The sequence below is a fragment of the Geotrypetes seraphini genome, chromosome 1 (assembly GCF_902459505.1).
Source record: "Geotrypetes seraphini chromosome 1, aGeoSer1.1, whole genome shotgun sequence".
NCBI classification, from domain to species: domain Eukaryota; kingdom Metazoa; phylum Chordata; class Amphibia; order Gymnophiona; family Dermophiidae; genus Geotrypetes; species Geotrypetes seraphini.
The window spans coordinates 500,805,673-500,826,280 of record NC_047084.1 but is presented as its reverse complement, the minus strand read 5'-3'; the positions used below and the strand labels follow the sequence as shown (position 1 = coordinate 500,826,280).

Here is a 20,608-nt window from a genome sequence, read left to right as displayed (position 1 = left end):
TTTATAGGTACCATCAAGCCTATATTTTTTAAGACAGGGTATGTATTGGATCCTCCCAGATCTTATGGAAAATGTCCCAGATTGGTTATATTTAGAATGGCGGCTCCTATTTCCTTTACATTTGTCTCATCTTATTAGTATAAAATTGCCCAGGAAATATAAAGAAAATAGAATTTTGCTTGATACCTGGAACACTTTACGGTATGTTAGTAATTTATCACCAAATCCAATTTCTAAATTATTAAATCATTCCATTTGGCTAAACTCCAAGATTAAAATTGGCGGATTTAAAATCGTTTGGAAGCATTGGATTATTGCAGGTATACGGACGTTAAATGATGTTGTTTTAAATGGATCACTGCTTAGTTTTTCACAATTGCAACATAAATATGGTTTAAACAAATCACAATATTTTAAATGGTTGCAATTGAAGCAGGCTATTCAGGAGGGGTTCCCTGTATAGAAAATTCTTAATTCTCAGCATAGTTTGTAATTTCTATGCTTTCAGGCGGATTTCTTGGGTCACCAAGCCGCACAGTGGTATAAATTGTTGTATGGATATTTGAATAAAAAACACAAAACTGGTCTCGGGGATATTTGGAGCATTGAGGTTGGGCACCAAATTTCTGCCTCTCAATGGCCATGATTTTGGTCTTGGAGAATAAGAACTACAAGGTCAGCATCTATGAGACAGACTTGGTTCTTTTTGTTGCATAGAGCTTTATGGACCCCAGTTCGTTTACAGAAGTTGGATAGCTCTAGGTCTAATAGATGCTGGCATTGTAATTTAGAAGCTGGGACTTTAGATCATTTAATTTTTTTCTGTCCCTATATAAATGCCTTTTGGAAGTTAATTTGGTCCCAAATTAATTCATTGTTAGAAAATCATGTTGCCCTTTCATATGATACTATTTTATTTGGTACATCTATGAGATTTAATAGTCCAATTTCTGCAAATAACAATAAACTTTTACTAATATTGACGGGGGTTGCCATTCAACATATTACTGGAAATTGGAAGGATTATACAAAGCTTAATTATACCTTTTGGTGGAATTCAGTCTGTCATATTTATAAAATGGAGAGAGTGCTTGCTATACAGCAAGGAAATTATAATAATTTTAAAAAGATTTGGGGGCCATTGATTACATATTCTAATGATCAGACACCTTAACCACCCCTTTTTTTTTATTACATATGGTTGTAAGTAGGATGGGATTGAGATATATGATATTTGTTTTAACTGGTTTATTATTAATGGATGGGATTGGTGGGGAGGGATTCTTTTATGCTTTGATGATTATAAGTAAGAATGTCAAGTGATTTGTAAAATTTATTTTTGATTGAATATTACACACTTGTTGTAAGATATGAAAACGAATAAAGATTAAAAAAAAAAATACCTGTCTCTAGAGCATCAGCACCTGGTATAAGAAAGCCTACTAGAGCTGCACACAGGTGTCTTAAATAGCCTGAGGGTTGTGTTAGTGGACCATAGGGAGGAGGACCCTGGCCCATAAGCCACTCTAAACACTATGTTTAGATAGTTGGGTATAGCTCACCATAAACTATAAGGGAGTTCTGGTGAAATGTTTATGTGGCACCCTTTTTGTGAAATTCACAGCAGTGCCCTGTAAGGTGCCCCACTGCTCTGTTGCCATGTCTGGGTGGCCAGTCCATTTCAAGATTCCCCCCCCCCATCCAAATGGTCTTGTTCTGGGCATTTGGGACTTGGATGAACATAAGAATAGTCTTACTGGGTCAGACCAATGGTACATCAAGCCCAGTAGCCCGTTCTCATGGTGACCAATCCAGGTCACTAGTACCTGGCCAAAACCCAAAGAGTAGCAACATTCCATGCTACCGATCCAGGGCAAGCAGAGGCTTCCCCCATATCTTAATAACAGACTATGGACTTTTCCTCCAGGAATTTGTCCAAACCTTTCTTAAAACCAGCTATGCTATCCACTTTTACCACAACCTCTGGCAATGCATTCCAGAGCTTAACTACTGGTTTTAAAAGCATTTCCCTGGAATTTCATTGAGTGTCCCCTAGTCTTTGTAATTTTTGACAGAGTGAAAAATCGATCCACTTGTATCTGTTCTACTCCATTCAGGATTTTGTAGACTTCAATCATATCTCCCCTCAGCCTTCTCTTTTCCAAGCTGACAAACCCTAACCTTTTTAGTCTTTCCTCATACGAGAGGAGTTCCATCCCGTTTATCATCTTATTCACTCTTCTTTGAACCTTTTCTAGTGCTGCTATATCTTTCTTGAGATAAGGAGACCAGAATTGAATGCAATACTCCAGGTGGAGCGATATAGAGGCATTATAATATCTTTAGTCTTGTTAACCATCATTTTTAAAATAATTCCTAGCATCTTGTTTGCTTTTTTGGCCGCCGCCACACATTGGGCGGAAGGTTTCATCGTATTGTCTTCAATGACACCAAGATCCCTTTCATGGGCACTAATCCCCAAGGTGGACCCTAGCATCCGGTAACTGTGATATGGGTTATTCTTCCCAATATGCATCACTTTGCATTTGTCCACATTAAATTTCATCTGCCACTTGGACGCCCGGTCTCCCAATTTCCTAAGGTCTGCCTACAATGTTTCACAATCTGCATGTGGTTTAACAACTTTGAACAGTTTAGTGTCATCTGCAAATGTAATCACCTCACTTGTCATTCCAATTTTGGTCAGAAATGTGGTATAAAGAGAGATGTCCTGGCGGTCTGGATGAACAATAGCCTGGACATCCAGATAGATGATTTTTGAAAAAAAAATTCTAGGCATATTTTTCAAAAATGGGCATTTTCTCACTGTTGGCTTTGGGCATCTAGCACCAATCACCTAAATCGGACTTAGACATATGTTTTGATTATGCCCCTTATTGCCTTTCAAAAATAAGCACCTTCTTGCCCTGTTAACCGAGGTGCCCTATTATAAAATTACCCTCCATGAGTGCACATGGTCAATGCATGTAAATTTGTGTTCATACATCCTGTGTGTAACATAGTAACATAGTAGATGACGGCAGATAACGACCCAAATGGTCCATCCAGTCTGCCCAACCTGTTTCAATTTAAATTTTTTAAATTTTTTCTTCTTAGCTATTTCTGAGCAAGAATCCAAAGCTTTACCCGGTACTGTGCTTGGGTTCCTACTGCCGAAATCTCCATTAAAACCTACTCCAGCCCATCTATACCCTCTCACCCATTGAAGCCCTCCCCAGCCCTTCCTCCACCAAATGGCCATATACAGACCGTGCAAGTCTGCCCAGTACTGGCCTTAGTTCAATTTTTAATATTATTTTCTGATTCTAGATCCTCTGTGTTCATCCCACGCTTCTTTGAACTCAGTCACAGTTTTACTCTCCACCAACTCTCTCGGGAGCGCATTCCAGGCATCCACCACCCTCTCCGTAAAGTAGAATTTCCTAACATTGCCTTTGAATCTACCACCCCTCAATCTCAAATTATGTCCTCTGGTTTTACCATTTTCCTTTCTCTGGAAAAGATTATGTTCTACGTTAATACCCTTCAAGTATTTGAACGTCTGAATCATATCTTCCCTGTCTCTCCTTTCCTCTAGTGTATACATATTCAGGGCATCCAGTCTCTCCTCATACGTCTTCTGGCGCAAGCCTCCTATCATTTTCGTCGCCCTCCTCTGGACCGCTTCAAGTCTTCTTACGTCCTTCACCAGATACAATCTCCAAAACTGAACACAATACTCCAAGTGGGGCCTTACCAATGACCTGTACAGGGGCATCAACACCTTCTTCCTTCTACTGGCTAAGCCTCTCTTTATACAGCCCAGCATCCTTCTGGCAGCAGCCACTGCCTTGTCACACTGTTTTTTCGCCTTTAGATCTTCGGACACTATCACCCCAAGGTCCATCTCCCTGTCCGTGCATATCAGCTTCTCTCCTTCCAGCATATACGGTTCCTTCCGATTATTAATCCCCAAATGCATTACTCTGCATTTCTTTGCATTGAATTTTAGTTGCCAGGCATTAGACCATTCCTGTAACTTTTGCAGATCCTTTTTCATATTTTCCACTCCCTCTTTGGTGTCTACTCTGTTACAAATCTTGGTATCATCCGTAAAAAGGCACACTTTCCCTTCTAACCCTTCAGCAATGTCACTCACAAACATATTGAACAGGATTGGCCCTAGCACCGAACCCTGAGGGACTCCAATACTCACCTTTCCTTCCTCCGAGCGACTTCCATTAACCACCACCCTCTGGTGCCTGTCCGACAGCCAGTTTCTAACCCAGTTCACCACTTTGGGTCCTAATCAGAGGTATCAGTGGACTGCAAACTGCACCCAAGGAGTCACAAGGAGAAGATCATATATCAAAAGGTGCAAAATATTTATTGAGCACAGGAGATCTCAACAGTAAAATGCCTTACAGGGACCTTGTTTCACCCAAGCAAAGTGCTATGTTGGAGGTAACTGTAGGAATAAAATATTAAGCAAAATCAACTCGGATATGTGAAAATTCAGTAATACTCAAATCTACACTTTCACAGTAGCAAAAAAAATAATAAATCATGTGTCAGTGGACAGTGCTGCCTCAGTTCCAGTGAAGAGGAGTTTCAAAAAATGGAGGAAAAAGCCTCAGACTGGAGCCCTCCCACCACCACAATGGTGGTCCAAGGTGGTTAGACAATAACCTCACTGGCAAAAAACCTCCATTTTCACTCCCCATACATAAAAACTTTAGGCAGGACTGTTTGTGCATACAAAGAAGATAGTAGAGATTGTCAACTTATCTTCGAATGATCGGTACACCGACGGTGGCCAGCGTTTCACAAATCTGCTGCCTCAGGGTGTAAAACGGTCCGATCAAACTAAACTTTGTGTCAATAAAATGGATTTGTGCACAACTTCAAAAGATAGTGTGGAAGCCACTTTAAATGGGACGCCAAAATGCATCTCCTAGTCAAAATTGCTAGCTCTTGACCTTTCTGCTGCCTTTTCCTTCTTGCTGTCTTGCTATTCAGCCTTTCTGTTTCCTGCCTATCTTTGGTAACTGTGTTGACTAGCCTTACTTTTATTCCAAATCATTCAATTTTATATTGTCTCTGACCCACCCAGTAGAAGAAGATAGTTTGGAAGTTTGCCTCAATAAGACAAGGAAACCCAACACTGCCATACCAATGTCATGGGTAATGTCACTTACCCCTATCTGATTTTTCCTCAGGAAGAACACAACCTTTTCCAATTGGAAGAAGGGATTGAAGCCTTGGAAGCTGCAATTGATTTCAGGAATGAGAGTATTCAGAGCTGCCAGCACTCCCTAAAATCAACATCACAAATACTTTCACAGAGTGAAGCTAACGTCATGGGGAGGTTCAGCTCCCTTTCTCCCTCTGAGATCAAGTCCATTCTCATCAGATACTTCAACAAGGTTTGTTTCATGTCCTGTTAGAAATGTATCATATAGACAGATGTAGATGGCAGTATTATCGTATTTCCCTGAAAATAAGACAGTGTCATAGTAATTTGGGGTCCAAAAAATGCATTAGGGCTTATTGGGGGATGTCTTATTTTTTTTTCATGTACAACAATCATCTCTCCCTTCTTCTCCTCCACCTCAATTCTTCCTCTTTCCTTTCTCCCCCCCCATGTGCAGTATGTTACCTCCCCTCTCACCCATCCCCTTGTGCAACATCTTTTTATCCCTCCCTCCCATCCCCCTGGGCAGCAGAGCCCCAACAACCCTCTAACCCATCCCCTTGTGCAGCATCTTTCTATCTATCCCTCCCATCCCCCTCTGCAGCAGAACCCCATCGACCCTCTCAGCGTGAGACCGACATACCTCCACTCCGAAGCCTTCAAAAACAGCAGCAGCGCTCTGAATGGGCTTCTTCACGGCCTTCCATCTGTCACATCACTGATGATATCATCAGTGATGCGGCAGAGGGAAGGCCCCAAAGGGGAAGGCTGCGAAGCAGCCCGTTCAGAGTGCTGTCGCCACTGCTGCTGTTTTTGGAGGCCTGGAGCGAAAGTATGTCAGGTCTCACTGGGGTGGGGGGTTGCTGAATTGACGAGTCCAATTTTTTTGGCGAATCGGGCAACACTAGTGTCAGAAACTGAGTCGGGGACTTCGGGGGTCGATCTTAACAAGGGCTTATTTTTGGGATAGGGCTTATATTAGGAGCAACTTTAAAAATCATGTTAGGTCTTATTTTTGGGGAAACAATGGTATTAAAGACTCACTTTTGCGTAGAATGTTGACCTAAGAACTGAGATATCCAGGTTGTAATTTTCATAAATCCCTGGTATTTTACAAAAAGCTCTGCCAAACTTGGAAACAGTTGTAAAATACTATAATGATGTGTAGGACTGCATATGTATCAGCTGGTATTTCTAGGAAGAGCAGCAATTAAAAACAGAAAAAAAGCTCACGTGGAGAAAAAGAACATCCTATTTGCCTTATTTCCATATCTGCTTTTTAAAAGCTGATGGTCGCTAAAGCAAAATTATCCTCTGATCCCCCCTGACAAATAAGACCCCCCACACACACACACAATCAGTAACCCTCTACCTTTGAAAATGTTATCTGTAATATCACTGTTTTCTGAAATCTTTGTTAAGGATGTAATCAGATTCTTATCATTTATTGTATTTATATAAGTTCTATGTAAAATATATGCTATTTGTAATGCGCCTAGAAATTCGCCTTGCGAGGATTTAGTGGGATATATGCCTCAGCATAACATAAAATAACATGATCTTCCCTGTATCCCCAACAAAGACGTCAACTTTGTCGAGAGAAGTAGGGGCTCAAGTTTTTATTGGGGGATGTGGGGATGGGAAGCTCATGTCTTTGCATTCATCCTCACTACATTACTCGTATATTCAGTTTATAGCCCTATTCCCTCTCCTGTGCTGTGTGCAAGTTCCCTTTCCTCAGCAATGCAGTTATATTAGACTTATGCTTGTATAATAATGTAGTAAATCAAAAATAAACACTTTCTTGGTTATTGGATGTCTGTCAGCCATTTAGGCAACAAAAGGATTCTCTCCACATCTGTAAGAAATAAATACCTATGCTTAGCAAAATAAAATGCACAGCTACATTATTCTGTCAATTTAGAAGTTAATGAGTCTCAGTTTTAAAAACCAAAAGACCATCTGTTAATGATGTCTTGAATGGAAAAAAAATTGTAATTTGCTGAGGATTGTTCATGCCTCACGCTACTTATGATTACAGCCTAAGTAAAGGGTCATTCAATTGGTTTAGATATTTATTACTAGCTAAGCACAGGTAAAACTACTTCAGCAACTAGGAGGTTCTAAATTAGCAAGAAGTACCGTATTTTCACGTAGATAACGCGCACCCGTGTAAAACGCGCACACGGGTATAGTGCACGGGAAACCGAAATATATGTAAAAAATTTTTGTATACCGCGCACACCCGTATACCGCGCATGCTGCCCCGACTCTCCCGTTGCCGCCCGACTCTCCTTTCGCCCGCCCCGACTCTCCTCTGGCCACCCCGACTCTCCTTTCGCCCGCCCCGACTCTCCTCTCCCCCTTGAAGTCCTGTCCCCACCCTGAAAGCCTGATGCCCCCCCCGACGTCCAATTCACCCCCCCGCAGGACTGCTCGCACCCCCACCCCGAAGGACCGCTCGCACGCACCCGCACCCCCACCCCGAAGGACCGCTCGCACGCACTCCCACCCGCACCCCCACCCCAAAGGACCGCTCGCATGCACTCCCACCCGCACCCCCACCCTGAAGGACCGCTCGCACCCCCACAGCCTCCCGACCCCCCCCATCATGTAGAAGCTCCTACCGGTGTCCTGCTGCTTCCTCTTGGCGGTCCCGGCCCTTCTGTGAGCCCTGCGCTTGCGCTGCTTCCTCTTCCGGCGGTCCCGCCCTTTCTCTGACATCAGAGAAAGGGCGGGACCGCCGGAAGAGGAAGCAGCGCAAGCGCAGGGCTCACAGAAGGGCCGAGACCGCCAAGAGGAAGCAGCAGGACACCGGTAGGAGCTTCTACATGATGGGGGGGGGGGTCGGGAGGCTGTGGGGGTGCGAGCGGTCCTTCAGGGTGGGGGTGCGGGTGGGAGTGCGTGCGAGTGGTCCTTTGGGGTGGGGGTGCGGGTGCGTGCGAGCGGTCCTGCGGGGGGGGGGGGTGAATCGGACGTCGGGGGGAACTATGTAAAAAAAAATTTCTACAACGCACTCACGCGTATAACGTGCAAGGTTATGCACGGTTTGTAAAATCGTGTATAACGCGCGCGTTATATGCGTGAAAATACGGTAGTTCTTTTAAAAAATATTCTTTAAATAGATACGTAACAAGAAAAGGTTGAACCAGGAGTTTATTTATATATTATCCCCTATATGCCTGCAAGAGCCATCATTTATCAATGTAGATGGAGGTAGGTTTGAGAAGAGCTTTTCTGGTCAATAGGTTGTTGGTCTTCGTGAAGCAGAACGTAAACTACAGCTGCAGTTAGAAGAGATGGAAATGAAGAATGTGGAGCAGGAGAATATTATGCATGAGCTGCAGTCTGCAGTGGAACATCTCACCCTGCAGAATGACAGGCGACTGACCCTACTACAAAAGGAACAAGAGCAAAAGATGCAGGTGCTATTACAGCACTTCGCAGGTAAGCATGTGTACATACATAAATAGATATCTATATATATTACATTACATTACATTACTGATTTCTATTCCGCCTCAACCTTGCAGTTCTGGGCGGATTACAAAAGAGACAACTGGACATTTCCAGGATAATTACAGAGAGAATTCTGGTCATTTCCAGGAGAAGTTACAAGAATAATGGAGCTGTATATTTCAAGAGTTACAAGATGCTGTACAAATAGGAAATAGTGCAGATCCAGTATATATACCGTTAGGGAAGCAGTTGACATGCTTGATGCCAAAGAGAAGGGAACTGGTGAAGGGGGGAGGAGAGGGGAGTTGCGTTGAGGGGGGTCCGGTTGGGGTTAAGCCATCTGTATAAATTTTTTGAATAGGTGGGTTTTGATTTCTTTGCGAAAATATTTGTAGTCGTTTGTTGTTATCAGCAGGTTGGAGATAGTGTGGTCCAGTTTTGCTGCATGCGTCGCCAGCAGACTGTCAAATATCTTCTTGCGCTGGGTGCCTTTGAGTGGGGGGTAAGTAAAAGGGGTCTTAGTTCTTCTTTGCCTAGTGGTGGCATTTTGGTATAGGCGGTTGTTTAGGTAATTGGGGGCTGTGCCATTTATTGCTTTGAATAATAGACAGTATAGTTTGAATTGAATTTGTGCTTGTATTGGTAACCAGTGTGAGTCCATGTAGGCCGCGGTGACGTGGTCAAATTTTCTCAGTGAGTAGATTAATCTGAGTGCAGTGTTTTGAATTGTCTGTAGTTGTTTTATCATTGTTGCAGGGCAAGGCAGATAGAGTATGTTGCAGTAGTCCAATAGACCTAGTACTAGGGATTGGACTACTAGCCTATATTGCTCTTTATCGAAGAATTTTCTGATTTTTCTTAAATTGCGCATGGTTAGAAATGCTTTCTGGGTGGTCTTGTTGATTTGGGCCTGCATTGTGCAGCATCTGTCTATTGTTACTCCTAGGAGTTTAAAGGTAGGTTGTATAGGGTATTTGGAGGCGTTTATTTCTAGTTCTGTGATGGAGGGATTCTTATCCTTTTCAAGCAGTAGAAATTTTGTTTTGTCAGTGTTCAGCTTCAATTTGTGATCTGCCATCCATTTTTCCACTGCTTGAAGGTTTTTTTTCCAATTTTTCTGTAGAAGGGTTAGGAGCATCAAAGGGTAGGAGTATGGTGATGTCGTCAGCGTAGCTAAATGAAGTTACATTCAGATTGTCTAGGGTAGACCCAAGGGAGGATAAGAAGAGGTTGAAGAGAGTAGGTGAGAGTGGTGATCCTTGAGGAACTCCACAGGGGTTGGACCATGGTTTTGATTTAAGATTGTTTGACTTTACGCTATAAGATCTGTATTTAAGGAATCCTTCGAACCAATTGTATACCCTGCCTGAGATCCCTATGGCTTCTAATGTCTGTAGTAGGATGGTGTGGTCGACCAGATCGAATGCTGCAGATAGATCGAGTTGAATTATCAGCATCCTTCTGCCTTTGCTGAGGTGCTGTCGGGCTGTATCTAGTAGGGTTACTAGTAAAGTCTCTGTGCTGTGGTTGGATCTGAATCCCGATTGATATAACATGGGTATGCTAATATCAGAAGCTGTCTCTGCAGGTAAATGAATATTGGTTTGTTAGGAAAGTAAAAACATAATACTAGGTCAGCCCAAAGGTCCATTAAGCTCAGTATTTTGTTTGGTCAATCCAGGTTACAGGTACATGGAAAGATTACAAAAAGTAGCAGTTTTCCTACAAGAATTCATCCAAACCCCTTTTTTTTCAACCCAGCTATGGTAACTACTTTTACTACATCCTCTGGCAATGAATTGTAGAGTTCCATTATGTGTTGTATGAAAAAATATTTTCTCCTATTTATTTAAAAAATGCACTACTTAGTAACTTCATGATTTGTCCCCCTGGTCTTAGTCTTTTTTGAAAGAGTAAATAATCTATTTACATTTAAAAGCTTTGCCATCGTATCTCACCCAAGCTATCTCTTCTCCAAGCTGAAGGGCCTTAACCTTGTTAGACTTACTCTTACTCATATGGGAGTCATTCCATTCCCTTTTATCATTATGATTATCCTGTACTTTTCTAATTCCATTCATGGCAGGAATAAACCTTTGGTGTATTCTAGGCAAACAAGTGGGCTCCCTATTGTAATATAAATAAAGTTAAAAACTCTCACAAATGTGGCCTCACACGGTACTGACTGCAGAGCAAACTGTCAGAGGCAGAAGTAGCAGGAAAGAAGTTCTTGAAATCAGTGCCAGGGGGGAGGGGGGTGGTAGATGAGGGAAGGAAGATAGATCTCTGCCTAAGGTGGCTCTAATCCAGGGCTTTCCAGACTGTGGCCATGACTCCAAATGGAGTTGTGCACTCTGCATTTGGGGTCACAACCGAGCCTCATGCACCTCAGCGAGTTCACTGTCATTGCTGTAGAAAAGCTTGGTAAACACTGCTTTTTATTTTCAATCCCATGTTTCTTTCTTCCAACTGCTAACTTAACAAGGTGAAAATCTGCCTTGGAAATCATTCAGTTAGCATATCTGAGGGTCCATCTTTAATATTTAATCTTTAGGCATGTGCCTAATTTGCTTATGCCTTAATCCAGCCCTGATTCTACTGTATCTTTATGAGATACAACAACCTGAATTGCACATAATTCTCAAGGCGTGGTTACACTGTAAAGTGATGCAGAAGCATTATTGTATTTTCTAGTATATTTTCCATTCCATTCCTCATAACTCCTAACATTCTTTTTGCTTAATTGACTGCCACTACTCACTGAGCAAAGAATTTCAACATACTGTCCATGATGATGCCTAGATTATTTTTTTTTTGGGTGGTGATTCCTAATGTGGAACTTAGTATCACATAGAAGTCAGGATTATTCTTTCCTTAGTGCAAGGGTTCTCAACCCAGTCCTCCAGAATTTACCTAACCAGTCAGGTTTTCAGGATATCCACAATGAATATGCATGAAATAAATTTGCATTCACAACCTCCATTGTATGCAAATCTTTCTTATACATGTTCAATGTAGGTATCCTGAAAACCAGTCTGGCTTGGTGTGTGTCAAGAACTGGGTTGAGAACCTCTGCCTTTGTGTATCACTTTGCACTTGTCCACATTAAAACGTATCTGTTACTTTGATGCCCAGTGTCCTCCTGCAATTTTCTCACAGCCATTTTGTGATTTAACAACTATGGATAATTTTGGATCTGCAAATCTGATCACCTTGCTTGGTCCCATTTCCAGGTCATTTATAAATAATGTTAATAAGCAATGGTCCCAATGCAGATCCCTGGGTCGCTCCACTGTTCATCTTTCTCCACTGAGAATGTTTCTCTGTTTTAATCGGTTCTCAATCCACAATAGGACATTGCCTCTCATCCCATGACTTTTTCATTTTCTCAGGAGTTTCTTATGAGGGACTTTGTCAAATACATTCTGAAAAATCCAGTTTACAATGGGGTTAAAGTTAAAAGGTTTTCTAGTGCAGTAGGCACATCATTCTGTAACAGGTGGATTGTGAACCTCTGATCACGAGATCCTGTGTAGAGAACCTCATTTACATTTTTCTGCTCCGCCTCCCATCACTCAGTTTTACTCTCTACACACAAGATGGTAGAAGTTTGTCTATTCTGCTCTTGTTTGTTTTGCATGTAATTTCAAGTTTTTAAATTTATTTTTAGGTATTTATATACCACCTATCAAAGTTATCTAAGCAGTTTACAATCGGGTACTCAAGCATTTCCTTATCTGTCCCCATAGGCTAACAATCTATCTAATGTATCATTTATTTAAAACATTTTTATACCGTTTAGAAAGAAAACTAAACTTTACATCAATTAAAACATACATAAGATAAAACCAAACCATATCATAAAATCTACATAATTAAACAATTTCTTCTCTTCAAATGTCAACTCATAAATCACAAGATTAAAATAGCAAATATAATGCTGACTAATAAATCACAAAAATACAGTATTAAACAGCTGAGTTTGTAACTGTTTCTTAAATTGAACCTGGGACAATGGAGGATTGAGTGACTTGCCCAGGATCGTGAGACTTTTCGGAGCTGCAGAGGCTCACAATTGTTTAGACATCCTTGGCTGCAGAGAACACAGACTCTGAGGGCAATAATCTGTAGCTAAAGGGCAGCCTGCCTAGCAGGGTATCTGCTTGGCCAACCTACATTAACAGCCGGGAGCTCAGGGACAGTTCTCTTGGGAGCAATTCTCATCAAAGAAAGATCGGGTCCAAGATGAAACAGGATAGCTTCTGTATCAAAAAACCATGCTCTTTCAAATTATATTAAAAAAACAACAACTACACATTAGAGATATTTGAATCTGAAAAACAGTGAAAATTTGCATAAATGCATAAAGCCATATTTTTTGAATGGTCATATCTTCAGCTTCACTTGACTAAAAGCTCATATTGCAAATCTTGGAAGTACCTCATGGTACATGTCTGCTGGTAAAGTTGTACCGTCAGCTGACTTACCTACCAGCAGCAGTATGGAGCCAAACTTTGCCAAAAATTTTCATTCATCACTTTTTTTTGCCTACTTTGCTGACCTGTAGAAATAGAAGCATGTTCACAAAAGATTTCAAACTTGGCACAGAAACTTGCCCCAAGGTGTTGTACCAAACTGCAAAATTTCAGACTCCTAGGTAGTTTCCTTCTGCCGCAGTGCTTGAGCAAAGTTGGCATTTTAGGTCACACGAGACATGGGAGTGGATTGATTGCTTTTCTTCAACCACCCCTAGCTCCTGACCAAATTGAGATAGATCAAAAAATTTTTGCAGAGTTTCATTTGAGATCCTAGACAACACCTCTGTAAAATTTGGTTGGATTTCAAGGGAGTTGAGCATGGGCGGTTTTCAGTATTGGTCCACTTGACATGGAATGACCCTTTGGCAATGCATCTTGAATGGCTTTAAACACTATCGCTAGGATCTTGAACTGAATTCTCCAAGATACTGGAAGCCAGTGTACCTTAGCCAATAATGAAGTTACATGCTCATATGCTTATGTTTGATATGAGCTGAACAGACTTATTTTGGGGGGAGAATTCACATACCCCTTCCTGTTATGCTTTCTTCTCTAGGGCTAACCATCTGCTTTGTTATGGACTGAGGAATTAGAGCAGTGTTCTTCAACCTTTTTACACCTGTGGACCGGCGGAAATAAAATAATTATTTCGTGGACCGGCAAACTACTAAGACTGAAATTTTTTTAAAAACCATCGCCGCCCCATCCCTGCGAGCTCAGTCCCACAAACCATCTGATCCCATCTGCACAAGCCTCAAATAGTTATGATTTTATATTGAACATATTTTATTAAAGTATAAAAAGAAACAATATTCTATACAATTGTCATTTTATAAATACAAATAATACAGGGCAAAGATCAACAAAAACCCTGTCTCCCCTCCCCTTCACATATATCCCCTCTACTATCAAGAAAACTGAATAAGCCAAATTATTACAGAATGCTACACAAATATCAAGTAACAGAATACCACAGTCACACATGACAGGAATGGTTTTAGGGAGTAGAACTAGGGCAACTGCCCCCTGGTCAGAGAGAGCCCTAAGCCAGCTGGAAGCTAAAGAAGTAGTAGTGCCTGGGCTTTGCACTCCCCAGTTATGTCTAGCAAGATACATACTTCAAATCTGATATATTTGAATCACAAGATAGAAATAAAATTATTTTTTCTACCTTTTGTCGTCTCTAGTTTCTGCTTTCATTGCCTTTTCACTCTCTTCCATCCAGCGTCTGCCCTAAGAACATAAGAACATAAGAATTGCCACTGCTGGGTCAGACCAGTGGTCCATCATGCCCAGCAGTCTGCTCACGCGGCGGCCCTCTGGTCTAAGACCAGCACCCTAACTGAGACTAGCCCTACCAGCGCACGTTCTTGTTCAGCAGGAACTTATCTAACTTTGTCTTGAATCCTTGGAGGGTGTTTTCCCCTATAACAGCCTCTGGAAGAGCGTTCCAGCTTTCTACCACTCTCTGGGTGAAGAAGAACTTCCTTACGTTTGTACAGAATCTACCCCCTTTCAACTTTAGAGAGTGCCCTCTCGTTCTCCCTACCTTGGAGAGGGTGAATAGTGTTTTTATCTACTAAGTCTATTCCCTTCAGTATCTTGAATGTTTCGATCATGTCCCGTCTTAATCTCCTCTGTTCGAGGGAGAAGAGGCCCAGTTTCTCTAATCTTTCGCTGTACGGCAGCTCCTCCAACCCCTTAACCATCTTAGTCGCTCTTCTCTGGACCCTTTCGAGTAGTACCGTGTCCTTTTTCATGTACGGTGACCAGTGCTGGACACAGTACTCCAGATGAGGGCGTACCATGGCCCGGTACAGCGGCATGATAACCTTCTCTGTCTCTTCAGTCCAGCATCTGCCCCTTCCATCTATCCTCCTGCCCCCCCCCCCCAATTTGGTCTGGCATCCATCATCTTCCTTCTGTTCCCCTCATGGTCTGGCATCTCTGTCCTTCCCTCCCCCCTGTGTTTTTAGCATCTCTCTTCTCATTTCCTCCACTCAGATCTGATATTGTTCTCTGCTCTCTCTTCCCTTTTCTTCTCTGGTCTTCCTTCTCTATTTTCTGCCTCCATCTAAATTAAATTCTTTCTTACTATTTAGTCCTGTTTCCCTCTTTTCACTGTGTCTACCCACAGCTTGTCACCCCTTTCCCTCACCCCTCCATTATCTTACTATTTTCTTCCCCCTTTATTTATCTCCTTCCATCCAGTATGTGTTCTTTCCCCACTTCCATTCAGCATCTGCTCTCCCCTCTCAACTGACATCCATCTGCCTTCTGCTCTCTCTCCCTTCTTCTCACTTCCATCATCTGTCCCCTTCTCTCTCTCATCTCCTCCATTCCATCATCTGCTCCTTCTCTCTCCCCCCCCCCTCCAACTTCCATTATCTGCCCCCTTCCCCTCATCTTTGCGGGTCACTTTCTTTCCCCTGAGGTGGCTCATGTCAGAGGGGAAGCTTTGGCCGAGCAGAACCGCTTGCAAGGAACAGTGGAACTTACTTGATTGATGTCGATGCTGGGGCCCGTTGCCGTTTGAAGAAGAAAAAAAAAAAAGGTGGAAAAAAGGGACCTGCAAAGGCGAGAGGAAGGGAAACCTTCAGGACAGCTGCTCTTTGCCCTCCTTCAGTGGCCCAAGAATCCAGACCAGCAGCGGCAGCTCTGTATATTTTTAACTTCGGCACAGAGCCGCCCCTAATCAATAGTTTAGCGCGGTTTCATGAGGCAGCTTCGGGGCCTTTGCTAGGCCGGCCCACATCGCATCATCGAAGCGGGCCGGCCTAGCAAAGGCCCCGAAGCTGCCTCATGAAACCGCGCTAAACTATTGATTAGGGGCGGCTCTGTGCCGAAGTTAAAAATATACAGAGCTGCCGCTGCTGGTCTGGAGGTGCGGAGACAAGGCAGGAGGCAAACGCGGTGGAAGGCAGGAGTCCCGGCACCGCGACTGCAACAGGAAGTTGCAAGTCAGCTGACGCCGGCCTTTCGTTGCGGCGGGGACCGAATCCTTCGCGGACCGGCAAGATTTTTTTGCGGACCGGCACCGGTCCGCGGACCGGCGGTTGAAGAACTGTGAATTAGAGCATAGCCCAGAGTGATGGGAGCAGAAAAATGTAAATGAGGCTTTCTACACAGGATCTCACAATCAGAGGTTCACAACACACCTGTTCGAGAATTATGTGCTTATTTATTAGAAAGATTATTATCAAGGTAAGTACCTAATTTTTCCTTGTCATGCATATATGCAACTACCTGTGTAAAATTCTGCTTATAAAATTACCCTCTCCATCTCCCCCCCTGAGAAAAGTACATCAGTGATAAGAACATATATACTTCGAATTCTAGAACTTTGCAGCGCACGAAGATGGCTGGGTAGAGGATTAGCTCTGTTGTGACAGGCAAATTTTATTAAGATTTTGGCAGTTAAAATTAAAGAAAAGTGAAGGAAAAGAGAGAATTGAAGTAAGAAATGGCTTCGGGTAAAACTAGTAAAACTAATCCGGTGAATTCAGGAGCAGGAAGTAAAAAAAGAACAAAAATTGATTCGGTATCCCCGACAGCGGTCCCGTTGCCTCAGGAAGAAATTGATAACAGTGATTTGATGAATGAACTTCAGAAAATTAAAGAAATAGTAAGTGATAACGCTAAAAATATAAAAGATGTGAAGAAGGAAATAGAGAGTCTGACAAATAGAATGCAGGCAGTTGACTTCAAAATTGAGCAGTTAGAAAAGCATGCTGAGAAATCTGAGGCAGAGATGCTGGTGTGTAAAAAAGATCACAGAGAAATAGAGGCGTTTGAAAAAGGATTTTGAAGACTTATCAAATCGTGAAAGAAGGAATAATTTGCGTCTGATTGGGATACCTGAGGGGATTGAGCAGAATGATCCTATTCAATTTGTGACTAATTTTATCCCAAAGATCTTGCCATTTAAAAGTTCTTTTCCTTTGGAGATAGAAAGAGCACATCGGATACCGATGAAAAGATCAAATAGTCAGAAGGGTCCCCGTCCAATAATCTTTAAGCTGCTAAGACATCAGCAGGTGGTAGAGATTATAAAGCTGGCTAAAACAAACAAGGATCTTAAATGCCAGGATTCTAAGATCTTTATAGTACCTGACTTTGCAAAAGCTACTGCCTACAGAAGAAAACAGCTTTTGGATTTAAGACCTAAACTGAGAGCAATGGGAGCAAGATATGGATTGATATACCCTGCTATTATGAGGGTAACTTATGAGAATAAAACTTATAATTTTGAAGAAGCAGGCAAATTACAGGAATTTCTAGATCAATATAATTTGCCTATGGTTTCATGAAAGTATTTAGAAAATGTAATAAATAATATACTTAGATTATTTTTGGTTTATATTTTTGAGTGAAAATTGAAAGATATTTTATAAAGAAGGAAAAAGTGGAAAAAAAAAATAGAAAAGGAGAAAAATATTTTCTAGAAAATTGTTGAGGTTAGATTAAAGGGGGATCAACATTTCAAACAAGATTTAAAGAATAGAAATGAAAATTTTAAAGAGACAATAAGAAAAGAAGATTTTGACAAGGTAAGAAGAGGGATGGAGCATATAGGAAGTGAAAAAAATATGAGGAACAATTATAAGATTTGGATGGTTTCTTAATGTGAGTTTATAATGTGACTGAGATAATAATATGAGGACACATAAATGCTGCATTGGAGAAATGTGGGAACTTAGAATATAATAAGATGAAAAATACAAAAGACTATTGATGTAAAGAGAAGAAGATGTGAAGATAGACTGATGGAAATGACTTGAGCATTATTTAGATTTACAATTTGCATCTGAAATTGACTGAGATATAAGGATGATGTTGCAAAAATACTTTATTGGAGAAAGATGAAATAGCAATCTGCAAGAAGATGGAATAAGTGACTGAAACAGCAGGATGAAGATGTACAAGTGTTACAGTTGTGCAGAAAGGAGAATAGACTGTAATAGATTGAAGATGCAATGAAAATTAATGAGAGTTTTAAAAAAATATGAGGTCTGCTTGGTTGAAATGTTTGATCCTTCTTTTGATGTAAGGATAAAAAAAAATGAATATTATAGGATGGAGTGATGTATGTTCCATTGAAGTTGTGAGAAACTTAGGTTATACAAAAAAATAAAATAAAATAATAATATTAATCTTGGGGGGGGTATATATTGTAAGAAATGGTTTCCGAAATATTGGGTATATACTTTTATAAATATATTAGAGGTATAGGGTGGAAGAATGTTTGGAAATTTGAATGAGAGGGGAAGTATATAATAAAGAATTATAGTAAATATGGGTATTTAGGGTATTGAAGAATGGATTGACTGCAGGAGAATTTAGTGTTGGTTGTTTGAAAGATTAGAGAAAGAAAAATGAGTATGTTATTGCCTGTGGGGAGTTTATTTTTGCTCAGTAATATGTGCGTTTTGAAGTTTGCATTTGTGTTAGGGGAGGGGAGGGTGGGGGATGGGAATAGGGGGGATGGGGAAAGAGGGGAGGGGGGAGACTCATATATTGGTTTAAGGAAAAAGAAAAAATGTATATTTTATGTTTGAGTGGATTATATGTGTATTTTATATTTTATTTGTAAAATGGGTTTTAAAATTTTTTCTTTGAATGTAAATGGCCTTAATCACCCTATAAAAAGGAAAAAGGTATTGGAATATATTAAACAACAAAATATAGATATATGTTTCTTGCAAGAGACACATTTGTCTGGAACAGAGTCTATGAAGCTGACAGATAAGTGGATAAAACAATGTTTATTTGCACCAGCGGTAAAAAAGAAGGCAGGAGTTGCAATATTGATTAATAAAAAATGTCCAGCAACATTTAATATGGTTAAGGCAGATCCTCAAGGAAGGTGGTTACTTGTTGACATGAGCATGGGCAGTAATACAATGGCGTTACTAAATATATATGCACCTAATTCGAATCAAAGTGAATTCTTTAAATCTCTACAACAATTAGTTTTACCACTGGCTACTACTAATTTAGTGGTGGCTGGGGATTTCAATGCTGTTATAGATCCAATAATGGATAAAAAGCCTAGTAGAATAATGAAATCAATGGGATTAGATAATTTGGTACAAGTATGTAATTTAAAAGATATATGGCGTATTCTTCATTTTAATGATCGGGAATTTACATTTTGTTCACATGTTCATCAATCGTTCTCAAGAATTGATTATATTTTTGTTTCAGATCAGATGATACAGCAAGTTATAAAAGCTGACATAGAACCAATAGTAATATCTGATCATGGTGGTATATGGATAGAAGTTAATTTAGTAGATCCAGATAATTCCAAACCTGTATGGAGGTTTGATAATACATTGCTTGCTGATTCTAAATTTTGCACAGAATTTCAAAATAATGAATATTTTAGACTTAATGATTTAGAGGAAATTTCGATTGGAATTTTATGGGATGCTTTCAAAGCAACTATGAGAGGACAAATTATATCATATTCTGCATATAAAAAGAAACTGTTAAGAAAACAATATGTGAATTTGGAAAAAGAAATTAAGAATTTGGAATTAAAATTGGTTAATAAATGGGAACAGGAGACATTTCAAATATTGTTAAAAAAAAATGTGAATATAATGAAATTTCCTCTGGGTTAATAAGGAAAGATATTTTTGCTCAGCAGGTGGTGTATTATGGTAGTGCAAATAAGGCTGGAAGATTATTGGCAAATTATTTAAAAGCAAAAAAAAAGGAAGGAGAAAATAAGCATAATTAAAGATGAGTTAGGAAATTCTCATTCTCAAATTGGAAATATATTAAAACAATTTTTAAAATATTATAAGTCATTGTATTCTTTGGAGTCTTATTTAAATAAAGAGAAAGATGGGATGGATTTTTTGAGTTTAGTTGAAGGTCCTAAGGTTCCTGATCATATAAAAAGAAGTTTAGATAAACCTATATCATTAAAAGAGTTACAAATGGCATTGAAATCCCTTAGAGTTGGGACCGCTCCAGGTGGAGATGGATTTACAGTAGAGTTTTATAAAGAATTTCAAATTTCCCTATTACCGTATTTATTAAAATTATATCAGGATCAATTGAATAAAGGTTGTATATCAGGCACTATGGCAGAATCTTTAACTATTGTTTTGCCAAAGCCAAATAAAGATCCAACATTGGTTTCAAACTACAGGCCTATATCTTTAATAAATGTAGATGGTAAATTATTAGCTAAGATTTTAGCATTAAGATTGGCTAAAGCTCTTCCGCATATAATAGGAATGAATCAAACTGGATTTATTGCTCAAAGACACTCTTCTAATAATACTAGACTGGCATTTCAGATGTATTATTTAACAAAACAAATTAATGATCCGGCTTTTTCGGTTTCACTAGATGCTGAGAAGGCTTTTGATCGTGTAGAATGGAGTTTCATGTATCAAGC

General features: G+C 40.4%; 1 protein-coding gene across 3 annotated transcripts in view; it reads left to right on the top strand.

The window, feature by feature from the left end:
* KIF27 (kinesin family member 27) overlaps positions 1-20,608 on the top strand; it is a 253,192-nt gene that overhangs the window by 218,318 nt on the left and 14,266 nt on the right. For all 3 annotated transcript variants that reach the window (XM_033927630.1, XM_033927611.1, XM_033927620.1), the window contains 2 exons: positions 5,220-5,426; positions 8,443-8,641. In XM_033927630.1, the coding sequence (XP_033783521.1) occupies positions 5,220-5,426; positions 8,443-8,641 (406 nt within the window). The remainder of the gene's footprint in view (positions 1-5,219; positions 5,427-8,442; positions 8,642-20,608) is intronic.